General features: G+C 37.7%; 1 protein-coding gene across 7 annotated transcripts in view; it reads left to right on the top strand.

Annotated features, from left to right (window-relative positions):
* Positions 1 to 4287, top strand: part of LOC109938982 (casein kinase II subunit alpha) — an 89392-nt gene extending 85105 nt beyond the window's left edge. For all 7 annotated transcript variants that reach the window (XM_048608152.1, XM_020537270.2, XM_048608150.1 and 4 more), the window contains 5 exons: positions 1557 to 1658; positions 2775 to 2875; positions 2953 to 3101; positions 3467 to 3556; positions 3707 to 4287. In XM_048608152.1, coding sequence (XP_048464109.1) covers positions 1557 to 1658; positions 2775 to 2875; positions 2953 to 3101; positions 3467 to 3556; positions 3707 to 3822 — 558 coding nt within the window. In that variant the 3' untranslated portion in view covers positions 3823 to 4287. The remainder of the gene's footprint in view (positions 1 to 1556; positions 1659 to 2774; positions 2876 to 2952; positions 3102 to 3466; positions 3557 to 3706) is intronic.
* The last annotated feature ends 10359 nt before the right edge of the window (positions 4288 to 14646 follow it).

Below are 14646 nucleotides of genomic sequence, written 5' to 3'. Positions count from 1 at the left end.
AAGACACTTTGATAGATTGAGGAGATTGGATATTACATAGTACTTTGTTTATGTTGATGTATTCAAATAATGTGCAATGGACAAAAATATGATAACAGATGAAGCTCTCTGGCTTCTACAGAGGTTGCAGTGTTAGAATTGAGATGGTGGAGAAAACATAACACTTTGGATCATTTCATTAAATCCTATGTCTGTTCTCTCTGTGATCTGATGATTATTATGAAGCAAGATGGCATTTTAGGAATCCCCAAAACTCTGCGCACTCCATTCATATCCCATTAGAAGTATGATACATCTGTTTTTGGATTGCAATTTCTGAATGCTCATCATTAGCAACTTATTGCACAATATATAACAACCTTTCTTTATAGTCACTTTGGTTATTCAGTTCAATGCAGTCTTCATTCTGGAAAGGTATCTTATGGTTGGGATTCCTGCCCAAACTTTGGTGGAAGGAGAAGAGATCATATTGCACATAGTTAATGGAATTAGATGAGAAGGAAATATAGATCAGCTTACATCCTTTGGTAAGAGTACTACCACTGAGCTGAGTCAGAAGGTTATGTGCTCAATTTGCACTCCATGGTTGAATGCATAATTTCTGCTTATATTCTAGAGGGCTACTTCAGAGAATGCAGCATAGTTGTACTGTTTTTTTAGATATGATGTTAAACTGAGGGCCTGTTTCACATCTCAGGCATAGAAGCACGGGGTTATTTTCCTGGTATCTGTCCAGTAAATATATGTATCACCCTCGCTAATGCTGCTAAACATTTAGTTGTTTATTTCATTCCTGTTTGTGATTGTGCTTTATGCAAATTGATTGCTGTAGTTCCCTATGGTGCAGAAGTGAAAGCATTTTGGAGGTATTCCTTTTGTCATAAAGCAGTTTGGAATATTAGAATATTCTGAGGTTGTGAAAGACACTACATAGATGCAAGTTATTCTTTTTATAATGCTAAATTCTGTGACTAGCTAAACTATGAAGCCAAAAGTGCTTCAGGCTCAATCTTGGTCAGTGCTGAGTTTAAGCGGTTAACTTCATTTAGCTTTATTGCCATAGGAAGACTACTGTTATTATCCCAGTTACAATGTTTGGATGTGTGTGGCCTATAGAGTACAGTAGGCTGCTTAATCTTCTTGTAGACTCAGTGAATGACCACTATTGCAACGAAATCCCAACAAATGATAGCAACTTAAGAAAGAGGAGAAAATTGAAAATACGTTAGTAAAATTGGTTGATGTTTTATATGGTTTGTAATTTTTTTGTGTGCAACTAGTTTATTTGAGAATGATTTCAGCACCTGAATTTCCATTTGATTCAAGCTTCTTGTCTAAGAACCAGTAAGTATTTTGAGAAAGGGCAGGAAACTTATCTTTAATGGATCTATCTCTTGTAACTAAAAGAGCCCCTTTGTATGTTACATTACTGTTGTGCCCGCTGACTTTAGCGTTTCAAAATTTTCTGAAAATAGCTGAAGTAAAGTACTTTGAATAATGTGCTCCTTTAAATGTATAGCCTACAGTTCCTTGAAGATACTTTTGCTTCCTTGCAGATGTACGATTATAGCCTAGACATGTGGAGTTTAGGATGCATGCTGGCCAGCATGATCTTCAGAAAAGAGCCCTTCTTCCATGGTCATGACAATTACGATCAGGTAAGAGTGCTGAACTTCGCTATAAACAACAGCCTATTTTTAAAATACATTCAGTGCATTTCTAATGTTGACTTTACAAAGAACTGGACACCCTCCTGCATTGCCTTCAATCTTTACACTTGACCTTGCTACTACCATTGATACAAGTCATGTCTGCTGTCTGAGATTGCAAAAAGCTCTTTTTCTTCAATGCTGGACTAATGCAGTGGGTGATGCAACCTACTTGCAACACTGCTGAAATGATGTGCTGCATTGGAGGTTTCATAAATCAAGTGTGAAAAACCGTCCCCATCTGCTGGTAGAAAAGGATACTACATTAGTTCTCTTTTAAAAATACTACTTCTCTAAGAAGTCACTGGCTAGATGTGAACGAGTAAGACATTTTAACTATTGTAGCTTATCGAGCTGAAAAGAACCTGCAGATTTCCCTCTGTGTATCTGCTTGTTGAATTATTTTTTTTTTGCCTTGAGTTGTGATGACTGAGATGGAACAATTTGACACATTGTTAATGATTATGACCTATGGAAATTTGCTGCAGTCTTCACGGCAACTACTGAACAACACACAGAGACCTAACTGCCCAGTTTGGACTTTGACTTATAAAGCTGCAAGGTGCAATAGGAGACATTCTTCTGAAGTCAAACAGCAACTTCCATTCACATAGCACTTTTAATGTAGTGAATTTTCACAAGGAGCTTCACAGGGTAGTTCTTAGTCAAACTTGAGCCCTGAGTTACATGAGGTATTATGACAGGTAGCCAAAAGTTTGACCAATATATCATTGTTTTCTGTCTTTCTAAAGACTTGATAAATGTCTGTTTAAAAAATATGTTGATCGGAATTGGAGGATCCTGAATTGGAAAGAATTATGAAACCTTGTGTTGAATTTGAATAAATTGTTTCACTTCTAAGTACAACATATTAATTCGGTGCTACCATAATGATCAAATTCAGTACAACCCAAGCAAGCTTCTTCTGTCTACATTGTTTATCATTTAAGCAAAATTCAAAGTCAGCTGTATTTTTTTGTCACTGTTTAAATTCCAGTTATGGTGTGACTGTTGTTTAATCTCTTCCTGAAGTGAGTTTAACTTGTTTCTTCTCTGTCTTTGAAGTTGGTGCGAATAGCCAAAGTGCTAGGCACAGAAGATCTGTATGACTATATTGACAAGTACAACATTGAGCTGGACCCTCGGTTTAATGACATTCTGGGCAGGTCAGTAGCCAGCACTTTTAGTGTTGAAATAGATGATTTTGTGTACTGTCTACATAAAAGATTCTTATTTGTTTCAGACATTCCCGTAAAAGATGGGAACGCTTTGTCCATAGTGAAAATCAACACTTGGTTAGCTCAGAAGCACTGGATTTCTTGGATAAGCTTCTACGATATGATCATCAAACACGTCTAACGGCACGAGAAGCTATGGAGCATCCTTATTTTTGTAAGTAATCCTCGTGCTACTTATTAGGACTTAAATCTTGTGATTCTTCCCACTGGAGTTCAGAACACCTCTTCCTGTTAGTCCACATATCCCCAAACTAATCTTTCACTTCTCAGACAGGGACTGTGTGAAAGCACAATTGCAGGGTGCATGTGGGAATGCTGAAAGGAAGTTGGTCTGGTTACCATTTTACAAACTTTGGCCAGTTAAAAGCACGATAGATTAAGAGCTATTTTGTTTGTTTGTCTGTTGTAGATTGAGGGTGGGGTTCTGTATTAGGTATGTCTTCACCAGCTGAGAAAAGATAAATTAAAAAAGATTTGTGAATGCTTCTACTGCAGATATGATTCTTTTCTGTCCTGTAGATCCAATTGTGAAAGACCAGTCCCGAATGGGCTCCTGTGCTAACATGCCAACTGGTAGCACTCCAATCAGCTCAGCCAGTATGATGTCAGGTCAGTATGTAGCAAACTTGGTATTCGATAATAATTCTCTATAGTAGCTGTGTGGGGACACATCTCTCAGCTGAAGACCACCAGATCAAAATCTGTTAAAAAGGCAATTACTGCTTTTGAAAACTCACGTTATTTAATGTATTTATGCAGGGATCTCTGCAATGCCAACCTCATCACCACTGGGACCTCTTGCTGGCTCACCAGTCATCTCTGCTACCAACACCCTTGGGACGCCGGTTCCAGCCACTGCGGGGGCTCAGCCTTAACATCGCCCTCCTGACTACTTGTAACCCTGGCAACCGCCTGGTCACCCTTCTCCCCTCCACCTCACTCCTCCTCGGAAACATGGGGAACCAGCTGGTCATGTCACATCTGAGCAGTTGCTTATGGATTCTCCGGAGTTCAATCATTTGAAAAGGAAAAAAAGTCTGATTTTTACTTGAGAATTTTTTTTTTCGTGTTTTGTATGTCACCAGACCTGGAGACAGTATATCTCTCTTAGTCCTAACTAGGCCATAATGTAATGCCTCTTTGTCAGAAATTGTTGCCTACACACTGTTCTCATGCACTTGTTCAGTGTTACCATGTTTTTCCCTTGGGTTTTGAGTGGAGTTCGAGCAGATGATGTCACATTGCGAGAGTTGTCTGCTGTAATAATTTAGTGGTTCGGAAATAATTTTCTTTGGAACATTCAAATGATTTTTTCATTAAAGTCTTATTCCCAGACATTAGAGTAAAGGGAGTAAGTGTGAGTTGCATTTTTATTGTCTAAAAACCAAATAGTGCTAAATGGAATATTGCATCTGAAATGAAACCTGTTAGGAATATGAAATACCCGAAGCACGGCATTAAATTTGTAGTGTGCTTTTGAAGGTACTCTATTGAAACTGTTGTTAATTAAGAGTATGTTTAAAAGCTAATATGTTGCTCCGACCACAAATACATTCTTTGCTTGGATTTTCCAAGCAAGTTGTGATCTTTTTTTCTCCTCTTCGTGAGCACACCACACATGATAAAACAACTATTATCAGAGTTCCAACCATGGTGGATTTGTTTTCAAACTCTTGAACTGAAGGTTTTTAATTGTTTTAAGAATGTTGAAAACGATAAAGTAGCACAGTTAACAGTTGCACCATGTTGTCAACCAATTTATATACTTATTTCTTGTTGTCTATTATTTTTTCACTTGCCTTTTATTTAAGCCAATTAAGCAGCATTTGGGGTGGGGAGGGTGATGAATTTGGAATTGGGGCTCCAAGGAATTTTGTGGACTTTGTGTAGGGAATCTTTTTCTTTTAGAAAAACGTGGAAACAAAATTGTTGATTAGAGAGAAGGTAGTTGAGTAAATACTCTGCTTGACTACATTTTATTAAACAGCCTCTGGTTATACATTCATCATCCAGTTAGGTGCATTATTTGTTCTTTCCGCTCTGCATTTTTATCATTGTGCTCTGTTATCTGCCTTCTCAGACCTGTGGTAGGCCAGGCTCAGGTCAGTGTGCCGATTCAGTCACCTGCAATTCCACTTTGAAGAGGAGCAGGTTAGATGAGACAGTTCTGCATGTCAGACATGTCCCAGGCTTGAAGATGATCGCTTGGGTGCTGAAACCTCCTGATGTTTATTTAGTGGCAGTATATTGCAATGCTAGCAAAGTTTGGAGTGGTAATACTCCTTTACATTCACTTGCAAGACTGAATGCAGAGTAATGTTTTTGTTTCAGCCCTACTCTAGCCAAATGTAACTCAAGATAAACTCTTGAAAAGATCAGTGTGAATATGTAACCTGAAAAAGTTCCACGTGGTTGTTAATCAAGAAAAGGATAAGATTTTTTTCGTGTCAGAAGAGGCAAAAAGTCCAAATTTATTCACCCATTGAACTGTTTACCAGGGAGCTACTTTCTTTGGAAGTGGAAACTTGATGCAGATGGGGTACAAAAGTAGGTGTCATTTGTGCACATTGACACACGGGTAGACAAGAGATACCTAGGCATTTGTCTGTTGTTTATTTTGTGAGGCTCTATCAATGTATGTACTGCATTGTGAGTAAAAACTGGACTCATGGGCAAACAGAAAATGACTTAATCTTATGCCAAACCCTGTGCTTTTGATGCTTGCCTGCCTTTGCCTTACCCCCTTCCTATTCCAAAGGAAGAGATCATCATTGAGTTATCATTATTGAGTTATCTTATTTAAATTTCAAAGAAAAATAAAGTGAAAGCAATAGAATTGTTATCTTCCTGGCTTATTTTGGGAAATTCCTTTTTAAGTTAATCATTGCTTTGCCAAAAAAGTGACCCAATGGAGAACAGCATTGTGGTTCAGTTTTTGTTTGATATGCAGTCTGAAATGACTGTTAAAATATTTCAGTAAGTTAATGACCATTTTGGATATTTGGGCCAGGTGCTGATTTTATTTTTGTAGTTTTGATTCAATCTATTCTGAAGCAGGATAGAAATTTTAAAGAGTTCCCACTTTGCATTATTTGAGACTACAAAGCAATCTTGATCAATGGGGCCACTTGGCTGAGGAGTGGCAGATGGAGTTTAATTTGGATAAATGCGAGGTATTGCATTTTGGTAAAATAAACAAGAATAGGACTTGCACGATTAATGATAGGGCCCTGGGCCATGTTTTAGAACAGAAGGAACTAAGGATTCAGGTACATAATTCTGTGAAATTTACATCACAAGTAGACAGGGTGGTTAAGAAGGCCTTCTTAATCCGCCTTCATTGCTCAGAGCTTTGAGTAAATGAGTTGGGACGTCATGTTGAGGTTGTGCAGGACGTTGGTGAGGCCTCTTCTGGAGTACTGTGTGCAGTTCTGGTTGCCCTGTTATAGGAAGGATATTGTTAAACTGGAGAGGATCCAGAAATGATTGACCAGGATGTTGCTGGGAATGGGGCGTTTGAGTTACAAGGGTAAGCTGGATAGGCTGGGACTTTTTTCGCTGGAGCGTAGGAGATTGAGGGGTAACACTTAATGGTAGGGCCTTGAGTCATGTTGTAGAACAGAGAAGCCAAGTGGTTCAGGTACATAATTCTTTGAAATTTACATCACAAGTAGAGAGGGTTTTTAGAGGTTTATAAAATCATGAGGGGCATAGATAAGGTGAATAGCAAAGGTCTTTTCCCTAAGTGAATGAGTTCAAAACTAGGAGACATATTTTTAAGGTGAGAGGAGAAAGATTTCAAACGGACATAAGGGGCAACTTTTTCTGCTCGGAGTGGTTAGTGTGTGGAATGAACTGCTAGAGGAAGTGGTGGATGCAGGTACAGTTACAATGTTTAAAGACATTTGGATGAGTACATGAATAGGAACGGTTTGGAGGGATATGGGCCAAACACAGGCAGGTGGGGCTAGTTTAGTTTGGGAACATGATCAGTGTGGACTAGTTGGATCAAAGGGTCAGTTTCCATGCTGTATGACTCTATCACTTTAACTGGTATAAATAGACAATGCACTTTTTCGCACCTGTTTTCTCTCTGAATTCACATTCCATTTGATGCTGATGGTTCATTAGCACAATGATGCAACAGTGCATCACAGATGTTGCAGTTTCACAGTAAATATTTTTAGCCCCTTCCCTTTTTAATTTTCTAGCATTTCTAGGCCTTGGATTTAGAGTTCCATTAGTTGAGAGATCAAAATGCTTTTCAAATTTGAAATTCGAGCAGAACGAACTTGTCTTAATTCAGGATCTGTGGCAAAATTGAGAATACTTCTAAAGACAAACTGATAAAATGCCCAAAGAAAGATTTCTTGTGATACAGTGCACATCATATAACTTGTATAGTTTATGGCTGTGTCTCGGTTCACGTTTACAAACCTTGTATCTATGTCATGCTACTGTGCAACCGTTAAGAAGTGGATGTCAATATTTACTAACTGTTCACTATGAAATATGAAGATACCAAGAAGTGGGTTCAAGATTGGAATAAAACCTATATATGAAAGAGGGGGCTTGATAAACATTACAGAGCTGATTGTTGTTCAATCCTAAAAGTTTATGGTCTTCTTTAAACAGTTGGTTTGAATTGCAGTCTTGTAAAAGCACTTGGGTATCTCGTTCATATTGTATCACTGCAGTACACTGGTTCCACTGTTCAATATTGCTGTGCTTATAAGCACCATCTAGTTGTAGAGAATCAACAGCACATAATTTTTGAAATTCTTGGGTCCACTTCAATGTATGTATATATTGATACAACAACCTCAGCCCTTGGAGAAGTGATGATTAAAATAGTCATCATTGAACGGCATATAGAATGTATCTATTGTTTTGAATTTCCTACCGAAACCAATAATATGTTTTAAAGTTCTAAGCTTCAACACGTTAGACGTTGCCTCTTTTTTTTCAAAGACTATGGCCATTTACACTTATTTACACAATTAAATGGAGCTGATTGTTATCCTGCAGTCTTAGGAATAACTGATTTAGTTGTGAAATGCATTTAGATTTGACAGATGATCTGTCAGAAAATAAATTGCTAAAATTACAAGTCTGTGCTTTGTTTTAACATTAATCGGAGAAGTATTGGAAATCCGTTTTATAGTAAATTTCTTGTGAACCATCATATCGAAACACCTATGGTTGTGGTATGGATAAACCCAAACCGCTAATCACTTGGCAAGCCCAGTTTGTTACAGAAACACAACTTCTCACGGTGTCATGGTCATGACAACACAAACATTACGTTTCTTATGCTGTATAATATCTTGATTTTAGATTTTTGTTTTGATTGATAGCCTATAGAACATTCAGAAACATTGTTTCCTTAATTGCATTGAGTGACAGGAATGGAATTATAATTGCTGAGCTTTCCTTCTGGATTTTTAAGCACAGTCTGATATACCCAAGTAGATTGGAGATCTCTGTTCTAGTCTTTTCTGTCCTTCTCCCCATTGTCTACCATTTCCCCAAGCTTTTGCAGCATTTTTCCCCTCCTTCAATTGAATGCCATGGAGTAGTCAGTAGTTCATGTTTTCACGGACAGAGGAGTGGACAATGCTGATGCTGACCCAAGATTTCATGGTTGTGATTATTATCTCTCAACTATTTAAACTAACTGGTGATACTTTATAAGAGATGAATCATTGTCATTTATTCCAGTGCTCCCTTTTTATGCTGCACAATCTCTTTGCCCAAAGCTACAGCATTCTCAACTAAATGGCAGTTACCTCCAGGAAGCAAACCGGAAGCATTCAATGATAATCCTGTCATGTAAAACTTCAGCAATTCAATAGTAAGTTCCTTTATTAGGGTTATGGGATATTAATGCAGTGCTGCAGCTTTTTCACAGGAGCTCAGCTTTGCATATAATGAGCCAACAACAGAAGTGGGTTGGAGAAAGGGAAGATGGTCATTAAATTGCTGTGCCAAGATTGTTATCTATTAATTCAGGTAAAATTGATTGGATAAACATATAGATTGGTTTTCGAATTCTGAATTTGTGGTGTTTTTATGTACAGGCTAGTGTAATTGCATTTCTTTTGAGTTATGTGCATGCAAGCATTTTCAGTACCACTGACACGATATTTAGCAGCTACAATGTTCTGAAAGAGCCTGAGTTGATATTGAATAATGGTACAGTGTGTAAACATGCTTTGGCATGTTGAGGCCAAATGAAATACCTTGCCTGTGTAAAACCCACCGAAGCTGTCTGAAGAGGTCCTGCGTAGAACATTGCTACAATATTGAGAATTCTCATCTGATGAAGGCGACCTGTATAATGGCGTTACCGAATGTTGCAGCATCCAGTTTACTGGATGTAAGGTTTAACTTTATTTGTAGATTTGTTTTTACATGTGTATAGTTTAGACACTAGATGGCAAAAGAAATGAGCTTGAAGACATACTTATTAACTTCTGTTTTACTACAAATCAACACAAGCAACTGAGCAGATGGAAGACAAATTTGCAATGACAGTGGAACTTAAGTTGGACTTAACGCCATTCATTGCAGAATAACAATGTTAACTGCATCTGTAAATTACCTCATGTATTTGAAAACTATTGTGCTTCAGCACCTTTATGTCACATTCAATTTTGAAGGTTAAAAGCCAATATTTTACAGTGCTGCTGAATACAACTATTAATTTGTTTTAAAAATATACAAGAAAAATCACTAGAATGAAAAGACATGTTTTTAATGTTGGGAGTTTTAAAAAAAAAAAACTACAGGTTGTAATTTTCTTCTTGTTCAACTGAGTTTTGTGTGCTCGAGGGAAAAATGAAAATTGTGCCAATGGGGTGTTTTTTTTTTTTGTCGAATACTTTAGTTGCAAATGTTCAGTTAAATAAAATGCAAGAATGGTGACAGCTAGTCTGCCCTATCAGTGCCTGGAACAGATATTTCTCTATCCACAAAAACCTGTCTTCCCTTATGTGGCATTTATTGAACTTGAATTTGAGTGAGAACGGTGCATGGTGGGAGTTGGGGAAAGCACTTGAATGGAATATAGATCCATTTTCTGTAAATTAATGGCAACCATATATATGAACACCGTGGAAAATTATGATGCATTAAGCACAAATTTCCTTTTGAACACAATTGAGGTGCAAAGTGTGCCTATCAAAAGCCACATTCATATTTCACTTTTAACTGAGTATAAGTTATGATTAAGAGGATCATCTTAAGGTATTGCAGTGCTTATTTTTAATGGGGTGCCTGTCTGTGTCAGCCACCTGTACTTTATGTTTTTTTCCTTTTTCACCCTTTTTGGGACACAGTATGGTATGATGCCATTAAAAATATACAGAAGTACTTGTTCACTGTGCAGTGGTGCTACTGTATCCGAACACCAATAAATATTCTACCACCTTACAGTACTACTTCAAGTGCGTTTAATCAATAATTTAGGGGTATAAAAAGGAGCCGGCTTTCCTAGATTTGGAAAAAAAACTTAGTTCCTCTCATTTTTGTTATGATAATTTGTCCTTGGATACTACTGCAATTGTTTCCTGGCTTTTCACAGTAACAAAGCCTAAAGCAAAGTGTGGTTATGCAGCTGTGTTTCCCATTACTTGGTGACTCAGTGTGCTGCAGGAAACAGCAGCTGAAAATTTGATGTTCACACAGTGTTGATAGTTAATGTAGAAATGTAATTGTCTTGACTTTGCTGTGTGGCAGGACAGCTCCTTTTGTGCAGATTTTCCTTCATGAATGTTTGCGTGCACGTGGATTTGGGTTACAGTTTGAATTGTGTGCCAACAGTATATTTAACCAGTTGGTTAGAGGGCATAAATATTTATAGATGGGTGAAGCTGATTGGATGGAGCAGTGGATTAATAGTGTTTGATTCTAGCTGGTACAAAATAAATGGAAATTTCAAGTATTTACCTGTTTGGAAAGGTTTTCATTGCAGTGAGTTGGGTGCTCCAAATCTTGGCCAGTGCCGATGACCTTCAATTGATGAACACTAAAACTTTAACCAAAATTGAGCACTTCTTACTGAGTACTGTTGTAAGTCAAAATTGTTATACCAGAGGCCTTGTGGTTTAAATTAGGAAGACAGTATATATTAATGTATTGCACCAGTTACACAGTTCATGCCCATTAATCTTCTCAGTAATTATCCTAAGTTATAGTCATGCTTTTTGTATTAAGTTTGTAATTAGATACTGATATGTCAATATTTCCATTCGGTTTGCTATGTCATCTGTTAGTGTAGTCGTAGGCTCCAGCCATTCGATTCTTCTGTGGAACAAATTTTTAAAGACTGTCCAAACCTGCAGACTAGAAAAGAAACTAGTCATTAACTGATCATGAGCAATGTTTTAGATAATTTGCCAGTTGATCATATTTTGGAAGTTTTAACATTTTTGAAATTAAGTGAAGCAATTCAGTTAATAAAATTTGTCATGCTTGTTTTATTTCCATATTCAGCTCTGTATGCATAAAATATTGCAAGTCTTTCAAAACATTCTTACCATTATAACTGAAGATGCCCAGTCTCTGATTTCTAAAGAGTGACCACAGCTATTAATTTGTTATTTAACAGTTATCATAGTGTTTTAGGATTGAAATTTGTAGATGAGAAGTTATAGAGTCATACAGCATGGATAATTTGTTTATACATTGTTTAGAGATGCATTATAGGACTCCAAACCTGATCCTGTGGTGCTTTGAAATGCTTTCAAATACATGAAATATTAATGCAAGTGACTCTTAACTGCGTTCTGAAATGGCATTGTGAGCACCCTGATCAAAAGCAGTTAGAGATGAACATTCATTGCAGAATAACAATGTTAATGCATCTGTAAATTACCTCATGTATTTGAAAACTATTGTGCTTCAGCACCTTTTATGTCACATTCAATTTTGAAGGTTAAAAGCCAATATTTTACAGTGCTGCTGATTACAACTATTAATTTGTTTTGCCATGCAAGCAATGCCCACGTACCATGAAAGAACAAAACAAAACTTCAGTTGAACTCAGTAACTTATTTAGGGAGTGTTCAGCTGGAGGCAGCAACCCACTGCTGCTGCCCAACGTAATTGTTTTTCATATGTCTGATGGATAGTGGGACATCAAATTATTTTGACTGGGGTAGGGGAGGTGGAAGAGAGCAGAGGCATTAGGTTTTACCTGATCCAGTCTTCAGTGGTAACTACACTTTTATCAGAAATTGATGTATCATCATTCATCAAGAGAGGAATTGAATACAAAAGTAGGTTAACCTTCAGTTACATAGGGCACTGGTGAGATCGCATCTGGAATCCTGCACAGTTTTGGTCACCTTATTTAAAGAAGACTGTAAATATGTTGGATGTAGTTCAGAAAAGGTTTGCTAGACTGATACCTCGAATGTGTAGGTTGTCTTATGACGATTTGTTGGACAGGCTCAGCTTGTACTGTTTTATTTAGATATTAAAGGTGTCATGAGGGTATGAAGAGAGAATGGGAATATGGTATTGAGATAGAGGATCAGCCATGATCACATCGAATGGTGGAGCAGGCTGGAAGGGTCAAATAGTCCACTGCTGCTCCTCGTTTCTACGTATCTGCCGGAGTTGGAAGAATAAGAGGCAAAAAGTGGTGGAAGCAGAATCCCTGAATATTTTTTGGGCAGGGGCAGATAACTGTTAAGCAGGGGCTTAAGATTTTTGGGGTGGGTAGGAATCCAGTTTCAAGGGTGCGTTCAGATCAGCTGTGATTTTGTTGAATGGAGGAGCAGGTTTGAGGAGTTGAATGGCCTACATGGCAAATATACAATTAATCGTAGAACCCTGGGTAGTGTGGTCAAACAGACCTGGGGTTCAGGTACATAGTTCTTTGAAAGTTGCATAACAGGGTGGTTAAGAAGGCATCTACTGATTGAAATCCTGTTATCTGTGTTGCAACTTTAAAAGAACTATGTACCTGAACCCCTAGGTCTCTTTGACCACACTACCCAGGGGTTCTACCATTAATTGTATAAGTCCTGCCCTTGTTTGTTCTACCAAAATGCAATACCTCACATTTATCAACATTAAACTCCATCTGCCACTTCTTAGCCCATTGGCCCAATTGATCAAAATTCCTTGGTAATCTTCAATAACCTTATTCACTTAGTTGAAAATGGGTATTAAGGCCATAAGTAACACCGGCAGTCAACTGATAATGAGAACTTTTTTGCTGCGAAAATAAAATGCAGCCCTTAAAAAGGAATCCTGGCTGGCAGTTTGCTTCAGTTCATATACACTTCCAAAAACGTCATGTGTCTTTGTCCTTAAATGCTGCAGCAACTTTGCATGATGCGAAACTGAGCCAAACTGATTACCATTACGTCGACTTCCTGCTCCTCTGATGCTGCCTGACCTGCTGAGTTCCTCCAGCTCCACGCTGTATTGAATCTAGCACACTTGCCTTCATTGCTCAGACCATTGAGCATGGGAGTTGGGATGTTATGTTGAGGTTATACAGGATGTTGATGAGGCCACTTTTGGAGTACTGTGTACGGTTCTGGTCACTCTGTTTGTAGGATGTATATTAAATTGGAGAGGGTTCAGAAGAGATTTACCAGGATATTGCTGGGAGTGGAAGGTTTGAGTTATAAGGTTAGGCTGGGACTTTTTTCACTGGAGCATAGAAGGTTGAGGGGCGACCTTATAGAGATTTATAAAATCATGAGGGGCATAATAAGGTGAATAACAAAGGTCTTTTGCCTAAAACTAGGTGAGAGGAGAATAAATTAAAAGAGACCTGAGGGGCAACTTTTTCTCTCACCGTGGTTCGTGTGTGGAATGAACTGCCAGAGGAAGGGTAGGGGCAGGTACAGTTACAACATTTAAAAGACATTAGGAAAGGCCTGGAAGGATATGGGCCAAATGCAGGCAAGTGAGACTAGTTTGGGAAACTTAATCGGCATGGATAAGATGGACCAAAGGGTCTGTTTCCGTGCTGTATGACTATAAACTACATCTGCTTGTTTCCCATTTCTTGGTTCTTTCTAAGTCTTCTGGGTCAGTTTTCCACTTTGGCTTTCTCTACCTAAATCCTATTCACTCTGTCTTTCACACATTTCTAACTCTCCTACATATTTTTTTCTTTCCCTTCTTAAAAACCTTACTATGTTTTTATTTTTCTGTTGCCTTTCAGAGAAAACAGGAAACAGCTTTAAGATTCCAACCTTCTGATTGATATGAAATTATCTGACCTTTCAAAAAGCATTCAACATAGATTTAGTTTATAGTTGAAAGTTGTATGGGGTGTATACACACTTTCAGAGTTTTTTTTAATCAGGTACTATGTCAAAGACTTATCAATCTTGAGACTTATTTATTGAAAGGAATCAGCTACATAAGGAAAGATGACAACTGGAACAAATTAGAAATAGCTGTTGATTTCAATATAGGGAATCACCAGTGAGGATTTTTATACACAAATCTAAATGTCTCAATAGAAAATAAGCTTATGTTTACTGATATTAAGGGTCATGGCAAACTTGAGAAAAGATTCAGGAAAGTGAGTTTGCAAAGTGGAGGTAGATTGTAGAACCACAGAGAATTGAAGATGGATGGCTGTGCTGGATCTTTTTTAAAAAAAACCTAGCCAAATAGTTATTTCCTGCACTGCCCATAGTCTTAATTAATAAATAAATTTTGTA

The sequence above is a fragment of the Rhincodon typus genome, chromosome 19 (genome assembly GCF_021869965.1).
Source record: "Rhincodon typus isolate 14 chromosome 19, sRhiTyp1.1, whole genome shotgun sequence".
Classification (NCBI taxonomy): Eukaryota; Metazoa; Chordata; class Chondrichthyes; order Orectolobiformes; family Rhincodontidae; genus Rhincodon; species Rhincodon typus.
Note: the sequence above shows the minus strand (reverse complement) of the source record. Positions and strands in the feature narration are given on the sequence as shown.